At 41.7% G+C, this 16,954-nt stretch overlaps 1 protein-coding gene and 2 long non-coding RNA genes across 3 annotated transcripts; all 3 read right to left on the bottom strand.

Annotated features, from left to right (window-relative positions):
* Positions 1 to 3,133: 3,133 nt before the first annotated feature.
* LOC113123610 (uncharacterized) lies at positions 3,134 to 4,369 on the bottom strand. Its single transcript, XR_003294970.1, has 2 exons — positions 3,313 to 4,369; positions 3,134 to 3,221 (listed from the first exon to the last, which is right to left on the bottom strand). It is a non-coding gene; the product is annotated as an uncharacterized LOC113123610 (long non-coding RNA).
* A 1,314-nt stretch (positions 4,370 to 5,683) lies between these two features.
* Positions 5,684 to 10,546, bottom strand: LOC113122903 (uncharacterized). Its single transcript, XR_003294913.1, has 3 exons — positions 10,459 to 10,546; positions 10,321 to 10,369; positions 5,684 to 6,636 (listed from the first exon to the last, which is right to left on the bottom strand). It is a non-coding gene; the product is annotated as an uncharacterized LOC113122903 (long non-coding RNA).
* Positions 10,547 to 13,771: 3,225 nt separating this feature from the next.
* On the bottom strand, positions 13,772 to 14,941 carry sox1a (SRY-box transcription factor 1a). Its single transcript, XM_026295450.1, has one exon. It carries the CDS (start codon positions 14,804 to 14,806, stop codon positions 13,772 to 13,774), a length of 1,035 nt encoding a protein of 344 aa, XP_026151235.1. The 5' UTR covers positions 14,807 to 14,941.
* Between the last annotated feature and the right edge of the window lie 2,013 nt (positions 14,942 to 16,954).

Raw genomic sequence — 16,954 nt, 5'->3', positions numbered from 1 at the left:
AATTTATGGTTTATGGAAATAAAATATGCCACTCACCGCCCTCCCTGCCTCCAGATGGTCCCTGTGGAGAGAGGGTGATTATCTGGCCCATCTCAGCCAGGGAACCTGAGAGTGTTGATGTTGGGTGGGCAGTGCGGTGCCACGCCAAGTCTCCTGTCCCCAGGAGCCTGAATACGATCCCCTTTACCTGCCCCCTGTCTCTGGTCCTCTCCCTCCCTCCTCCACTCCACCAACGGCTAGACTTACTGCAACTCCCCCCTCCTTCTCCACCCTGGGATAGACTTTCTTCCACCTGACAAGGCTTGGCCTGGATTACTGGAATACCTGGACAGGTAAGTCTACTCAGGAAGGTGTCAAGTGCATGCATGTGTTTCTATGCGAGTATGTCAGAGAGAGCGAAAGACTGAAAGAAATAAAGAGACAAGGACAGTTTGTAATGCTTAGCAACCCCAGGAGAAGCAAAACAGCAAACGGGCACAACATGGTTGTTGGGAACTTGGCAGGGCACTCTGTTCCAAAGTCCTCTTTAGTAACTCCATGAATAAATAACCAAGGGTCACCAGCTCTGCTAATAAAGTCTTCATCATTTTGATTTTCAATCTTCTCTCCCTCCTTTCTGTCCCCCTCTCTTTCCATCATTCTCATCCTGCCTGCTAATTAGGCCAGGTCTTCAGTTTCCCCGTCATGTGTGATATGAGTTTATCAGAGCTGCCTGTCAGGCTGCAGGGTTCAGAGCACGGTGTAGTTGGACCAGACTGCAGCCTGAGCCATGGCACAGCAAACAAACTAACAGACGAGAACTAAAAGAGATCCCACATGTTGTGGCTCAGAGATGCTGCTAAAAAGGCTCAGCCGAAGACAAAAATTTATTATGGGATCTTCATGGGACCACTAAACGATATTACAACTGCTGTCTGTATGCAATTGTTTCATTACTACTACTACTTATAGCAGTAAACAAGTACCACTAGACCTATGATTTAATTCAAAACATAAGTGAATAAAACTAAAGGTCATTTCATTCTTGCTTGATGTGAAGATAAATAAAAACACTTCCACAGGTTTTCAGAGAAGTGTTCTGCTGAGCACTTTTTCTGTTTAGTCTTTGAGAGGAGGGGGGTCTGAATTCAAAAGTTCATTTCACTGTCTCTTTCAGTAGATTATTATAATTTCCTTAATTCCTTTAAACACATTACGTCTTATAATAATTTGACCCAACATATGAAACATACAGCACATTAAGTCTTTTTTGATTTGACCCTCTCCTTTTTTATTTTCTGTAAGACAGTAAAAAAAAAAAAAACAGAGATGAGAACCTGATATTCACTGAATTTGACTTCTTTCTGTTTTAATTTTCAGGTTTTATTCTCTGATCTCAGAAAAATTTATATATATGTATACAGTATATGAATGAATACTTGGCCTCTCTCAACTATTTCATTCTTTCTTGGAACATTTTTTACATTTTCACTTGCAAATCTGACTAATTGAGGGCTGAATAATGTCGGAATAAAGTGTAATATAAATACTAAAGTATAGCCTTATAATATATTATTATTAGATGGACACATGCTGAAAAAGGAATAGCCTGAAACATCTGTACTTTAGTGGATTCATGGTTTTGAATTAAATAAGAAAAGTCCTTCAAATTTTTAGTATTATTTTCTTAAATTGGGCTTTTACAAAATTGAATAAGCTCTTGATGAATACATTTGGCTTATATGACATTGTTTGTAGAAGCTCTTCAAATGCATTTAGAAACAACACAAAGTCTTAAATTCATGTCTTAAATGATCCGTTTTAAGTCTATGGCTTCTTCAGAACAATGTTTGGAGTTTTATAAACCGAACAAAGCAGTCTGAACAGAGACAGCTACATTTATAAGATCAGTTATACATAATGTTGCATTTGTTTAAATGATGTTCATTTGTGTATAAGGACAGAAACAGGTAACTGCCATCCAGCACTTTTATCTACAGTAAATGAGACACTTTTCCTGTTGAGTTGAACAAGACAAAAGTTTATGATTCAGGGACAAAATGAGGAATACTATGAACATGTCTGTATGAAAATGTGGTACAATATTGCAATATACTTCACTTTCATTTTTATCACTATACATTTTGCAGCATTTGCTATGCAATTGTAGTTTGTTGTCTCATTTAAAATTAGCTTCAGTTGTGTGTGATTTCTGTATTTTAATGTTACATCTCTATTTTCTGTGATTTCCAGCCCTCTCCCCAGCAGACCCCTGTAGTGCATTCAAAAGAGGGCAGTGTAACCACACATGCAGTGGTTTTCTCTATTTCTGCATCTTACACACAAAGTTTTTATTTCTCTACACAACGTGTACATTTATTTTGGTCTAACTCTGAATCTTTTAAAATTAAATCTTTCCAGTGGCAACTTGTTTTTGTTTCAAACTGATAATCTATTTGTCCATGGCAAAATGGTTGGGGAAAAAACAAAGTGACTAATATAATTTCAACGGACAGAGTGAAAAACCCAGTGGTCAAGCTGTGAGAAAAAAAGCTGCACCTGGTAATTGCTGCAACACCCACTGACCCCTGTGCAACGTGCATCAACATACTCCTTGACTACATGTAAGAAAATTGCTTCATAGTTAGTGCATTATTGTTTCAGTGATCGCAGAGAGGTTGCCTTGCCTGGCCCTGGGTGGCATCATTAAAACAGTCTGGAGTAACACGTTTAAATCAGATGGCATTGTCACAGGTGTAGCTACTGCTGTTCATGCATGTGATTAATGTCCCCTTTTTTGATTAATTTCTTCCACTGGCTCAAAAGCCCTTGCATTTGTGATTAATGAACCTGCAGTCTAATATAATATAATAGTGGTTTGGTGCATATTTTGTATATGTGCATGTGTGTACTTTCTACGACTGGTAGCAGTGTGTGCAGCATCCCTCAAATCCCAGTCCAGTCAGTGGTCACAGCCAACAGTCAAGAGCATAGGAAATCACACACAAACACCTGGAGTCTCATTCGTAAAAGAAAAAAAAAAAAAGAAGTGTTTGTCTCACTATGGAGTCATGATAAGGCAATATACAGGGCGTGCTGCTAGAGTCAATCTTGAAAACAAAGACAAGAAAGACACTGGCACTGTCGTTGGATGTAAAGTTAGTGGCAAGCTGATATTTTATTCCACATATACTGACGTAGCTCTGGTCCCATGGGTCTAAGCTTCTATCTCCGCCTGCGGGCTGGGAAGAATATGATCAAGATACTGCAAATCAGAGCCTCACACTCTTCCTGTGTTCACGGAACTAAAGTGTATGGCTTGGTTATACTCACTGTTGACCTTTTGATGTCTAAGTCAATATTCTCTTTTTTTTCTTCTCAGGCTTCTTCCCTCTACACCCCACCTTCCCTATGTCCCTGGTGGTGACAGAGACAGAGGACACAGGGGTCTGTAATTAGACGGTTGACCCCGGGGCTGGGTTGTATGACCCCGGCAGCCGTGAAGCGCAGATCCAGCCTGATCAGATGAGTAGTTCTGAGGGATCAGTGGTTGAAAGACAGCCGCCTCCGTGCCTCAGCCAACCGAGTCACATTAGCCAGTGCGGCTGAGATGGGCACAGTTACAGGAGCCCAGCTGCCGAGCCCTAACAGAGCCACACACACACCTGTCTGGGTAGAGTACAAATATACAGACGCATGCTTTTCAAAATCCATAGGTCCTAATATGGCCTCTAAACCCACTACCTGCCACCACTCAAGGAAAGGAAAGGAATAGGTGGGGGGCTGAGGAGTAACCTGACACAGGTAGGGGACGGATAGTGCAGGGAGGGGATGGGAGGCAAGGGAGGAGCAGTGTTGGCCCTTGGTCAAGTGCCTTGTATTCCACAAACAGACCGCATCCAGTTACACTCTACCTGAGAAGGAGAGAAGGCCTGAGGAGTGGATTCAAAGAAAAGCATGTGGACCTCCCTCCCTTTGCTGTGCCTTCTGTGGCTAATGGAGACTTCACTCTTAGAAAATATTCAGATTTCAGGCATGTATACAGGGATTTAGTGAAAATCAAGGTCATTTCATGTGCAACTGTTTTCTTTTCAGCTGTAGAAGTATTAAAAAGGCTGTGTTGCCGTCACAGAGGTACAGACAAGCCAGTTGATAATTGGTAAATGTGGCTCAGCTGTCTACGATGCCTCCACTACTCGCTACACTAATTAAATGCAGCGAGATGGGAGAAAGGGAGGGAGTGTCATCAAGGACACACTGGGAGACATTCACCTGAGACGGCACAGTCACCGATGCTCCAGGCACATCAGTATGACCTGATCGCCGGCGCTGTTTGAAGTTATGACAGAGAGAGAGAGAGACAAAAGTGTCTGGATCTGAAACTGTTGCCCTTGGGGGAATAAAGAGATAGAAAGAAAGAGAGGAGAGAACACATGCAAGACAGCGAGGAGATGGGGACAGGGATAAAGAAAATTTTGGTAGATTTAGAGGAAACAAAGCAAAGAGCAAAAGGAAAAGCAGCCTCCACCTTGTCTGTGTGAAAGTTGAGGCCTCCTCTTTAGGATACTTATTTAGTCTCACTTTCCATTCCTGAGCACTCATTCATTCTTACCTCTGTACCTCTCTCAAGTCATCATGTTTACACAGACTGTTACTGCCATTTCCCTGTTGTCTAACCCGCCACTGTTTTTCCTCCTTCTTTCCCTTCTTTCTTTGTCTTTTTCCTGCTGGTTGGAAATCTGCAAGGCTTGCTCATCGGCGCCAGCCTCTGTTAATCCCCTCCCAAAGCACCTTAGCAACGCTAGGAATTTAGAGATGCTAAAAAAAAAAAAAAAAAAACCACGCACACACACATATACACACATAACAACTGTTCTTAACACTGGGCTCATATTGGCAAGAGTGGCCACATCTTGAGATGTGTGTGTGTGTGTGTGTTTTCCATAAGTAGTTCAGAACAATCTGGAAGGGTGTGATAACCAAGGATCTCTCAAGAGTGTGTGTGTGTGCGCATATATGCGTGTGTTTGAATGTCTATGTACAGAGTGGGAGTGTATGTTTATGTGATATAGTTCCTGTAACACCAGCAACCTGGTAATCACTACATGTAGTCACCTGAGATGCTCATTATCTAGTCTTTGTACACATTCTGTCTGTTCACTGAGTCTGTACCTCAGCACACACCATACACTGCTGGACCTGAGTCTCTCAAGTGTTTGCCTTTGTGTGGCTGGCCGCACACACCTAAATGAGTCAATGATAGACCGAGCGGTGAAGCGAGCGAACAAAATATAAATTATTACAGAAAGTGGTGAAACAGTTTATGTTATTATGGGCTCAACTTTGATGTCAGCCAAATGCCTTGATGGAAAAAAAATAAAATATAATCAATAAAGCAAGGTTACATCACTCATAGCAATTATGCTGTCAGTTATTTTTCATTTGTTGGCTTTGCGGTTTTCACACATCAACACAGACCCCCCCCCCCCCCCCCCCCCCCCCCCCCCCCCCCACCCAGCCCCCCACCCCTCTTTCTCTACCCAAAATCAATTACTTAGGGGCAATGGAACAATAATTGAGGGCACATTTAGGCCTTGAAATTAATACGTAGTTTAAATGTGAAAACTTTTCTGTGACTTCTCACTTTTAATCCTTAATTTACCTCTTAAATTGAATGTGGGAAAAAATGACGGAAAGGACAATATTATATTCTTAGGTGGAAATGAGATGCAAGAGTTTATTTAATATGGATTCTCTTTTTTTTTCCTGCAAATGCTACATAAGACAGAAAAAACAGACCATAAAATGAAAGAGTGCATAACAAAGACCTGTCCCAAAAGATGACATTTAACCCATCACAAGATCTTTACTAATAGTTTCTTCAAAATAGATATGTACATGACGTGCACTTATGCACAGGGCAGATGCTCATCAGAACTTCTTTCAATATATAATAAATATTTATTTCTGCCAGGGGTTTGTGTTCAGATGAAACTGTACCCACACTGACTCTGTCCAAAGATAATCTGGTCCTAGTGTCAGATCTGTACGTTTCCTACGCTGTGTTGGTCAACACACTCAAGGCTGTAGAAATATTCATTACAGGCATTTTGACGGATTTTACAAATCTGAAAATGCAGTGGGCTTGTGGAAAACATGCCAACTGAGAGACTAAGAGTATTAAGACAGTGAAGCTGGCTGCAGTGAAAGAAGATGGGAAATGAGAGCTGCTGCAGATGCTGCTTTTTATTTTTTTTGTTTTTTTTGTATGTGCTTTTGCTGAGATGGGTGAAATATGCCGTGGGGATGGTTTTGGTTTTTGTTGTGTTCGATCTTCAGGTAAGCCACATGCAAAACTCCACAGACTCTGAAATCAAACACTGTACTTAAATATAAAAGCATGGGCAATGAGAGAAGGGGGTTGGGCAATTTGAACACTTAAAATAGGTACCATCACAGGCAAAAGAGTGAATGGAGAAAATTTGGAGCTATGACTGTCACTGACATTTTCCAAAAGGTCTTTTCACCCACAGCATCCATCTCCTAGTGCTTGTCGTAATGATGGCCTGCCAGCAGAGGAGACAAGGTGCTATCTGTTAATCACAGTCCCCCCACAGTGATCCAAGTCCACTGGAGATAGCCATGATGGACACTTTGCTGGAAGAGACAGACAGAGAGGGAGAGAGGATATTGATTTGTAGGGATATCAAATGTCAAAAGTCAAATAAAGACATAGCAGAGCAAACTCCAGTTTCATATCTAAACTTATAAGAAATACTTACAATTCACAATGTGTACATATATATTCATCCAGAGAAAGCTGTGCACACACACACACACACACACAAGTACAAGATCCACTCTAGTGAATCCTTAATAGCCAATAAATTATGAATTCAATTACAAATTTATCAAATTTATCCCATACCTTAAACAGTCTGATAGCTGACAACGATCTAATGGCTCTGGAAACAAATTGGGTAGGGTTATAATCATTAAGAACAATTTATCTGTTCCTCTTGGACATATTGCTGTGACATACACATCCCTCACTTGTGCCAATCTAACCTATCTAAATGACCGGCTATTTTTGATCACTTGACCCTGCAGAGTTCAAAGGTCAGCCAGTTCAAACAGCTATCAGCGAGCTGCAGGTTGCAGCAGGAACCATAAAACTGCTGTTTCTTATCTGAACTCTTTGACCCCTCATTAACCCCAACTCTGCTGCTTTGAGAATTATCACCTGCCACATGGAAGCAAAAATCCTTTACAGCATCTGGTGGGTTTGCATGTGTGTGGGCCAGTGATAGAGAAACAAATCTGGGGTGTTGTACACCACACTTTATTGAGTGAATTGTGTTGTAGTGAGACTGTCAGTCAGACAGGGAGCTAGTTGTAATATAACATAAAAGAATAAGAGTAGAAGCCTACAGCTGTACATGGGCACAGTGATGCTTTGGGAAAAATGCTAGGGCAGCATGCTAACATGCTCTCAAGGATAATGTGGTCTCTCAAGTAACGTTGTCATGCTGTTGGGAGGGAAGCTGCTGATGGCTTGTGGGCAGTCACATTTTTAGGATGGCTGTATGATTACAGAGTCAGCTGGACAATAACTGTGTTGAGAATATAACACGCTGTGCAGTATTGCTTTGATTACATTAAACAACAGGCTTTGGCCAACTTACTGGAAATTCCAGAAAAATCAAAGCATCCCACAACTTACAAATCAGAAACTCACAATCATGACAACATCATACAGCATAAGTGGCATTGTGTTAAGCAAGTACAAAGTTTACACCTGTAATAGCTGTAAGAAACCCTTGTTTTCTAAGTGTACCCTGCTGTGCTGCAGCAGAACGGTTGGTAAACCTGACGTTGAACAGAAGGATGTGGACTGAATCATTATCTTAGCCACCCACTATATCATAATGCTAAAATGTTGGGATATGGCAACAGTGGCACACCAAATGTTGAGACCACTTCTGGAGAAAGTAGGACTGTCGTGTGGATGCTGCAGCGCTGTAAGAACTCCTAGCATGATGTAACAAGACAGATGATTTCCACAACTGAGTTTATGTTTGTGGAAAAAAATTTATTTGAGTTGGCTATATGATATCTGTCCACCATATTTTTAGTCATAACAATTTTCTTATACTTTTTAATGTAATTGGTTTAACAGAATTGCCATAGTTCCAGCTGTGACATTACTGATGCCATAACATCTACTGTAAGACTCAGTTTCCATTAAAATACCAACAACTTGCTTTGCACTGCTTCATTTGGATGGCATGCCCACTTGTTTCACCTTTTCTCCCACCTATGAGCCTCATGCCATTTCTGCACTAAACACAAAAATACCAAACAAAGATATAAGTAAATAAATACAAATGAAAAAAAAAAAAACACTTAGGAATGCTACAGAGCTGCCCACTTTTATTATAACTGCTGTGTTATGTACAACTTTAATATAAATGCTACTCCCAGTGTCCTTGGTTATAAACCTGTCTCTGACACAATAAGTCTGTACTAATTTACTTTGCTTAATAAATATACCCCTGAATTCCAATGAATGGAAATATTTTTTCCATTGTAGGAAGGGTCATGTCTCTATACCGCAGAGAAGTCACAGGTACAAGGCTGGGGGGAGGGGTTTGGCGTTAAACACAGGAAACTACTGATCACAGTTTGTCTCCTACAAATGCCAGTTCCTTTACTTATGCTTTTTTAGCCTAATTATAACTAAGACGTTTTAGTTGCATAAAGTTAAAGCTGCCTTAACAGACTTTTTTGGCCACTTGGCGGCAATAAAACAAGCTGAACACACAATACAGACGTACAAACAACTTTTAAAGTTGGCAAAAGTTTGTACAGACTGTTGTGTGCAGCCCAAGGGACAATTTTGGCTTTTTATCTGGGAAATGCTCCAATGTGATCACCAACTAGTTGCTAACTGTCTGACTGCTGTCTGGTGCTGAGGGCGTAGTCTCTTTATTAGAAGTAAAAGCAGCTGCCAGCTGTGGTGGAAAAGAAAGTCAGTGAGAATGATGTCTGTGAGCAATAAAACCAAAACAATGAGCTTAAACAGCGAAAGCTAATAGAGCTGAGGAAACAGAGTATAAATAAATACATTTATAGCAATTCTTAACATAAATATGATGATTAGTGCAGCTTTAACAGTGCACAAAGGGGGCAGATCAAAAACTTTTATGTAAATAATTTTCAGCCACATTTTTAAAAAATGTATTCTATTGATTGGATAAATGAATTTACCCTGCTAAGTTATTTCACAGCAGGAATAAGTATACCCTTCTTCAGAACAAAATCCATGAGACTAAATTTAAATCCACTGTATAACTTGGCCTTACTTTACCTGCAGACCATTTTATTCTCAGCTAATTTTTCAGCCTCTTTTGTTCCAGAGTTGGGACAGATCCCTCAGAGGGAACTGAGAAACATTTTGCAGAACTGGAAGGGTTGAATAACACTATGAGAGGTTTATAATCTCTGGACAGACACACAGAAATGTTGGGTTTTTGAGATCTTAATGTTTGACTAAGTGTAAATGAAGACTAAGTGTTGTAGAGACCTATGTACTAGCTTGATAGGGATCTGTTGGGAGACTTTGGACTCATGAGCCTGGTAAAATCCTGCAGCCTGGCCCTTTTATTCAGTGATGGACACTGAGGCCACTCAGTATGCTACATCACCACCATCCCCCTAAAAACCCCCATCTTCTTCAAACTTATTCTTTCCTTTCTCCTTATTCCGAGGTTCCTGTGGAGTGGCTGGTTTTGTGTGGTCCCAGCACTGTCCCGTTTTTATCACTCCTCTGACGGACTACCCCGGTCCCCCTCGCACCTGCACCGCTCCCAGGTCCCTACAGGAATGCGCTGGGGCTTGTAATCGCCTTTGTGGATGCCATTGAGTTGTACGGCTGACTGAAACTTCCCAACCTCACAGCGCGCTGGCCGCTGAATGGGGCTCAGCGTGGGGCGGCTCTCCAAACCACGGTCGCTGCCAAATTCCTACAGTGGCGCTCCACAATCACTCCCACACAGGCCCCGATATACCGCCAGGCAGGAGGGACGAGGTGGGGGACGGTGGATCGGGACTTGGTGGTGGTGGTGGTGGTGATGATTGTGTGTGTGTGTGTGTGTGTGTGTGTGTTGGCCAAAGAGATGCATAGGAAAAGTCAAAATGGAACAAGACTTGCACTTTTATGCATTATATCGCCACTCTGGATGCACACAGCGCAAACATTTTTGGCTTCACAATAGCTGCTAAAATGAAACAGCGATGTAGTCAACAGTAAACCATTTAAAATGTATTTTAATATCTCACCTCCTGCCAAAAGGCTCCAATGCAGATTCTATTCCAACAACGGAGAAAACTGAAAAATTGAAAACAGAACATAAACAAGTGTTTGGTGAATGCTGGACAAAGTTGGAAAATAAAGCAATTTCTCATAACTTTCGGTACATTTGTGCTGCGTTTCGGTGCATTAGGTCTGTGTGCCGGCATATAGTGTGGTAGCTGTGGGTAGATAGAGCAGCACCGCAGGATTAAGAGGCAGCAAGATTGTTAAACATGTCAACGTGTAATTGCACGATAAGGCCCTTCCGAGGAATTCATTGGCCCAGTTGCTTTCTCTATTCCGCGCTAATCTCGCCCGGCACATTCGCTCTGTGCAATCTGTCTCCATAATCTTCTGTGACAGAGCGGGCGACGTGAGCAGCCTGCTTGGTAATTTTTTTAGGAAAGGGGGGAGGGCGCGGAGAAAATATGCAGAGGCGTGATAAAGTGACGCTAATTATCCCCATTTAGGACAGGGAGTGCAAAGGATCGGGGCTTTACGAGCAACCGAGTGTGCGCTGGAGCTGATGGCCTCCTAGCACGGAATATATCGGTGGCTACAAGATAAGAGCATCGCACGGTGGAGAGATTTATTGGCCGGTCAGCGCACACAGACACACTTAGAGCAGCTACCGTCGCTGACACATAGCCTGTTCACGCTGCACCCCTACACTTTGCGTTCTTCCACCTCAAGGTGTAATTTATTCGGGTTAAATTTGCCAGAACGCTCCTCTTTTAGCCTGGCGATGCGCCGTGACGCGCTCCGCCTCTCCGGGCTTTCAGTGTTAATCCGCATCTCTTCACATCAACAGATAAGATGGAAACAGATGCTAAACGCACGGGGAGGCCATCCCCTTCGAGGTGTACTGCGAGGAGATGTCTCCATAGATGCGATTTATTTAGGGTTTTGGAATTTAAACTAATTTCCAGACATTGTTCCCCTGATTTCTTTCAGTAAATTAATGCGCAGGCAGATGTTACACGCTTTACTATGAGGGCTAACAGGTTTAATTGACATACCATGCAAGTCTTTATCAGTGTGAAATACGCCCTTTAACTATGTATTTGAGATTAATTGATTTTTTTAATGCCTAAGTATGCATAAATTTCCCTCATTTGCGTGTATATGGCGATTAGCCTGTATCTACATATGAGGCCTAAAGGCAATAAAAATATACATGTCAAAACCAGCTGTGACCTGTCAAAAAAAATGAAGCCATTATCAGACTAATTTTCATCATTTTAAGAGGATTAATAGCTAATCTCACTGACATGGGTATCAGGTTTTTTTTTTAAGCATCACTCCGATCCATAGGTGTTTTTCTTTTGTCAAAGGCACCAAAACTCTTGAAATTCTGGCGAGTCACCTGTAACAGTAAAGTCCGGTCTGTGCAACAGTTTGGAAGGATGGATCAATGGATCGAAATATTTCATGCTGTTTTGTGCAGGGAGTGAAACTTCTATCTTGATAAAGTCGCATTAAGATGCTCCCCCTCCCCCATCTGTTGTTAGTGGTCGTAATAAATTTAAGATGATTGCTCAACCCCACCTTTCCCGCTTGTGCCTCACGCAGTTTTGCCCCTTTCCTTGTCATGTGCAAAATACAGAAACATCTCTCTCACCGCCTTCCATCTTCTCAGATGATGGGAGCACGCAGGAAAGACAAAACCCTGTTACTGTGCTTAATTGTTAAACTACTAGTTTATCATAGTCTAACACCAAGACAAACCAAAGTGCACTTAAATAATTTGAGACTTCAAAAATGTTCGTATTTTATGTCTGTTGGTAGTAACCAATATAAAATTCTGATTTATTTTCTGACTACACTTTCTTCTCCCAAGTAAAATAAATTTAATAACAAATGGATGATAACGAGGATGATCATTATTTTTTTTTTATGTCTGAGTCTTATGAATTGTGTCCAATAAGAAGCAGGGACATAACATCCAAATTTGTAATTCACATGGAAAAGATATGAATCTGTTTTAATGTTCTGTTTTATATTGATATTTATATTAATTTATAAATTAGCCTGAGCTATGAGCCCATATTTAAAAGCTCAATAAGCGTCTATAGCTTTTTAATAGATTAAGTGTTCAATGGAGAGCATTTCGTTATCAGAAATCTGATAAAGAGGTGGAGGTCTGACACAGCTTTGCAATTCGTTAAGCAAAATGTAATTAGTGATCACAACAATAGTAGAATATACTAGAAATAAAAAATAAATAATAGTTTTTCCTGCTTAAAGTCGCTGTGAAAGTCACATCACCTAAACACTTAGAAAAGGAAAGATGAAAAACGTTAATAGCGTAAATTCAGGAAAATCTCCTATTCTCGCTATTAGCATTAACAGGTGGTTTGTCCTATGAGGCCTCCGTGTACTCTGTATTAATATTTATATTATGTTTTTAAAGAAAATGTTGAAAACAAACATGTAAAAAAGTATATTCTGTCGATATAAAATAAGAATGGGTGACCATCAGGTTGGCCTAGATTTAACAACGACTCGCTTATTTTTTGGACTCCACTCCACTAAAATAGCAAAAAGTTTGTAGCAATTTATAATTACATTTTTAATTAGCCCCATAAAAGTTTGGCTCATGAAAGAACGCCAACCTCCCAGTCCTTAGAGGCCTTTTACGCACAATTACGCACAATTAGTCTATTTAAAAAGCTCGTGGGATCTGTGTCCAGCACCGGTGTGAAAATTTAAAGAGGTGGCTACTTTTCCTCAAGATAAAGGTTTGATGATATTCGTGTGTCCTAACACGTGAAAACATAAGAACATTGTTAAAATAATCAATCTAAGACCCGTTTTCTTAAGAATCAAAGCAACATCTTGTGAAATTTATTCAGTTCTTCTTCATTGCAATGTCAGGGCTTTTCACTTGCAGAAAAGCACTTAGATTACAACAGCAGTTGCCCGTCATTCTTCGAAATATTAAAATTATTCACAATTTACAATAATTAGAGTATTACAATAAAAAGAGATGATTTCCAAGAATTAAGACACAGGCTGCTGCAAATGAACACAAATATTTAAAGAATGTAATTTTCCCATATCTTTTAAAGCACTTTCTTATGATTATGACACGTTATCTCGTTTTTCAAATAACTTACAAGACCCCCACCCAGAATTATGAGAAAATGGAACCAAAATACCCCCATGTGAACCTGGTATAACCCTCAACTAAGACTGTGAAGTAGTAATGGACAAAAAGATGATAGCACAATACCCAATATCTCAGCATCATATTCGTTATATAATTCCACTGGTGGCTATTCAAAAAGCCAAGATGAATATGCTATTTACCCTTCATTTACAATATCATAAACATTCTGTACAAAATGCAGGTAGTTCTTGGGACCGGGGTTATTTAGAAAAGAGGTAAATATTTGGTTATGTGTTCGTTTGCAGTTTTCAATTATTCTGTGAGTTTTAAATGTGTGTTAGAGGGACCGTCCCGTTCACTCCAGCCGTGGCGCTCTGGTAATGCTGCGGCAAGGCATGGAGTCTACTTTGCATTGACGGGTCCCCTGGCTCTCCGGTCGGTAAATACATGCTTATCATCTCTCTCAAGTCTCCGGGGCAAGGACCCCGTGAGTGTGTGCTGCTGACGGGAGGGCTTACACTCGGCTCCGACTTCACTAGCGACCCTAACGTCCCCATGGCAGCTGAGGAGGAGACGCCGGAGCCTTGGTGCTGTGTGTAGGTGATCCCGCCGTAGCCGGATGGAGAAGCGTTCATGTAGCTCTGAGAGTTCGAGATGGGGCTGTACTGCAGGGCTGTCATGTCGTAGCGGTGCATGGGCTGGGGGTTGTGTGAGTGATGGTGGTGTGAGTGGTGGTGGTGGTGCGCTCCGCTCCCTGGATGCTGGCTGTAGGCTAACTGTGCCTCCTGCATCATCGCTGCGGCCGCCGCGGCTGCAGCCACCTGACCCGAGTACGCACCGTTCGCCCAGCCATTCATGTGTGCGTAGCCGGAGCTGGCGGAACCTCCGTGACCCCCGGGGCTCTCTAACCTCTGCCCGACCCCAGATGAACTCATGCCGACACCTAAACCAACTCCACCGCCCCCACTGGGCCCCGAAAGCAGTCCACTGGCAAGGGAATATTTGTCCTTTTTCAGCAACGTCTTGGTCTTCCGTCTTGGCCGGTACTTGTAATCCGGATGCTCCTTCATGTGCATGGCTCGCAAACGTTTAGCCTCGTCGATGAAAGGGCGCTTCTCAGCCTCGGACATCACCTTCCACTCGGCGCCCAGCCGCTTGCTGATCTCCGAGTTGTGCATTTTGGGGTTCTCCTGTGCCATCTTTCTCCGCTGCCCACGGGACCACACCATGAACGCGTTCATCGGTCTCTTCACCCGTTCCTGATTCGCTTTGGACCCGCTATTCGGCCCTGTTTGCCCCGTGGTCGTATTCGTTTGGGGGCCGGGGGAATGGAGGTCAGTTTCCATCATCATGCTATACATTCACCTGGTTTTATACTTCGCCACCAGCAGAGAAAAAGTCTATTTCAAAATACGTCAGGCGCGCACAAGATCGGGTGCGCACAGAATGACTGGGTTACAAAATTAATATTCTAACCCCCAATGAATCAAATACGATAAAAATAATCCGAAAGGCATATGAAATGTTTTCCAACCAGTATTTCACCCTGTCTTCGTCTGTGTTGGTTCACATCCACTGTGATAGAATGCGCATTTGAGCCACTTTCCTTGTCGGAGTTGAGAAGTTGGTTAAAGCGGCGGCCATATGATGCGCACTGACAGCGGTTAAATGAGCCACAAGCGGCCAATGAGGCTGTAGCAGCAGAATGATTTGCATGGCGTTTGGTCAGGTGACTACAAGACCATAGAGGAAGAACACACCGGAGGAGGAGGACGAGGAGGAGGAGGCAGAGAGGAGGGTCAATCCCACAAATAGCACAAGGCATTTGAAATTTCCAAATACGCTCTCGGAGTCTTCAACTAAACAAAAATAACTAAGATTTGTTATCAGTGATGTAGCGGCCAAATAGTGGGTGCTGTCTGTGATGAGTCAAACATATATCAACATATTAAAAAAAACAGACATGGGAGCCGAATTTTAAATACAGCTTCCATATTAAGCAGCAGTGAAGAAAAATGATTTTCACCATCCACTTTCTCTTTATCTTTGCCCTTCAAAGTCAGAACATTTTCTCCCACCAGTTTATTATTGAATTTACTATGTGCACTAGACGCCTGGGCCCAACTGTATTTTCCTGCACTGGAATTACGCTACACTTTACACAAACAAATTGAATTTCAGACGACCTGATACTGAACCGGTACCTTTCAAATGCATTTTCAGACTGCCCCTCTCTCTCTTCGAGTATGCAATTACGGTATGTAATAGTCTCAATACAGAAAATGACGTGAAAGCGATTTGGAAACAGTGTTGGTGTAAGAGGAGAAGCCCATAAGGATGGATAGCCATATAATGACGTGAAATTGCCGGGGCAAAGCGCCGTTATCGCCGTCTGCTGGTGGTGGTGACTGCGTCCTGGCCGTGTCTCGGGGCGCAGCTGAACAGGGAGAGAAAGGCGACGTGGAAACTCATCTGCGTGGACGTTTCTATGTGGCTGTTGCATTTTATGTCTCCAGTTTAACTTCCAGTGGAGCAGCCCGTTTGTAAACCATGACAGAGAAGCGGTTTATGTGTCTTCGAGTCCGCGCATATATAATCCAGATTTCACAGCTGACCTCCTCTGAAAAGCCCAATCAACCTCTAATTGAAAGGGAAAACGAAAAACCACTTCCCGCGGCGAGACTAACGATTTAATCATTCTATCGTTCTTTGCTGTTTTTTATTTTAATTAGAGCTTAGCGTGATATAGCCCTCTGTTTAGGGCCTGAGGGAACGGGATCACTCGGACGGATCCATGCGTCTTTGGTAATAGGGTTAACGGGATATCACAATGGTCAATAAACGTTTCCAGTGGTTCAGGCCATGTGGCTTAAGGCCCGAGAAAGATGACAACCCGGAGAGGGCGTTGATTACAAACGGGCAAACATAAAAGGAAAACAACACCGACTGTGCGCTGGTTTCTTGTAATAAAGACATGGAAATAAGACTCAAATTATACTCTCTCAATACTGATACAAGCACCACATGACAGTGAAATTCATTCAAAATATGCAGCCTATAGATTTTATAAAATTTAACAGTAAGGATGAATATTTTAACCAGAGCAGGCAGGTATGTAGCAGAATTACCAGAAAGCAACATAAAGCGAATTGAAGCAAATTTGTGATTTGAAATTTTAATAAATACATTTTCAGACTCTGTTAAATTTGAGTTTTTAAAAAAAAACATATCCCTATAATTGAAAACAGGTTCAAATGTATTCAAAGAGATGTTTCATGTAGTATCAAAAAATCTGATCAAGTTATTTAGGAATTAAACGAGAAAAGCCTTTAAATAATATTACTAATAATAATACTAACTGCTGTTATTGGTTGGATTTAGTGTTGCACACAGATGATTAGCCTTTACAATGACACTGGGACACCGGTGTTTACTGTCTCGGTCATGTCCAATGATTCATTCCTTTTTTCTTTTCTTTTTTTTTTTTTTAAACAAACCCTTTTTTCAAA

This window comes from Mastacembelus armatus, chromosome 21 (genome assembly GCF_900324485.2).
Source record: "Mastacembelus armatus chromosome 21, fMasArm1.2, whole genome shotgun sequence".
Lineage (NCBI taxonomy): Eukaryota > Metazoa > Chordata > Actinopteri > Synbranchiformes > Mastacembelidae > Mastacembelus > Mastacembelus armatus.
The sequence above is the reverse complement of the archived record's forward strand: the minus strand, read 5'-3'. Positions and strand labels throughout refer to the sequence as shown.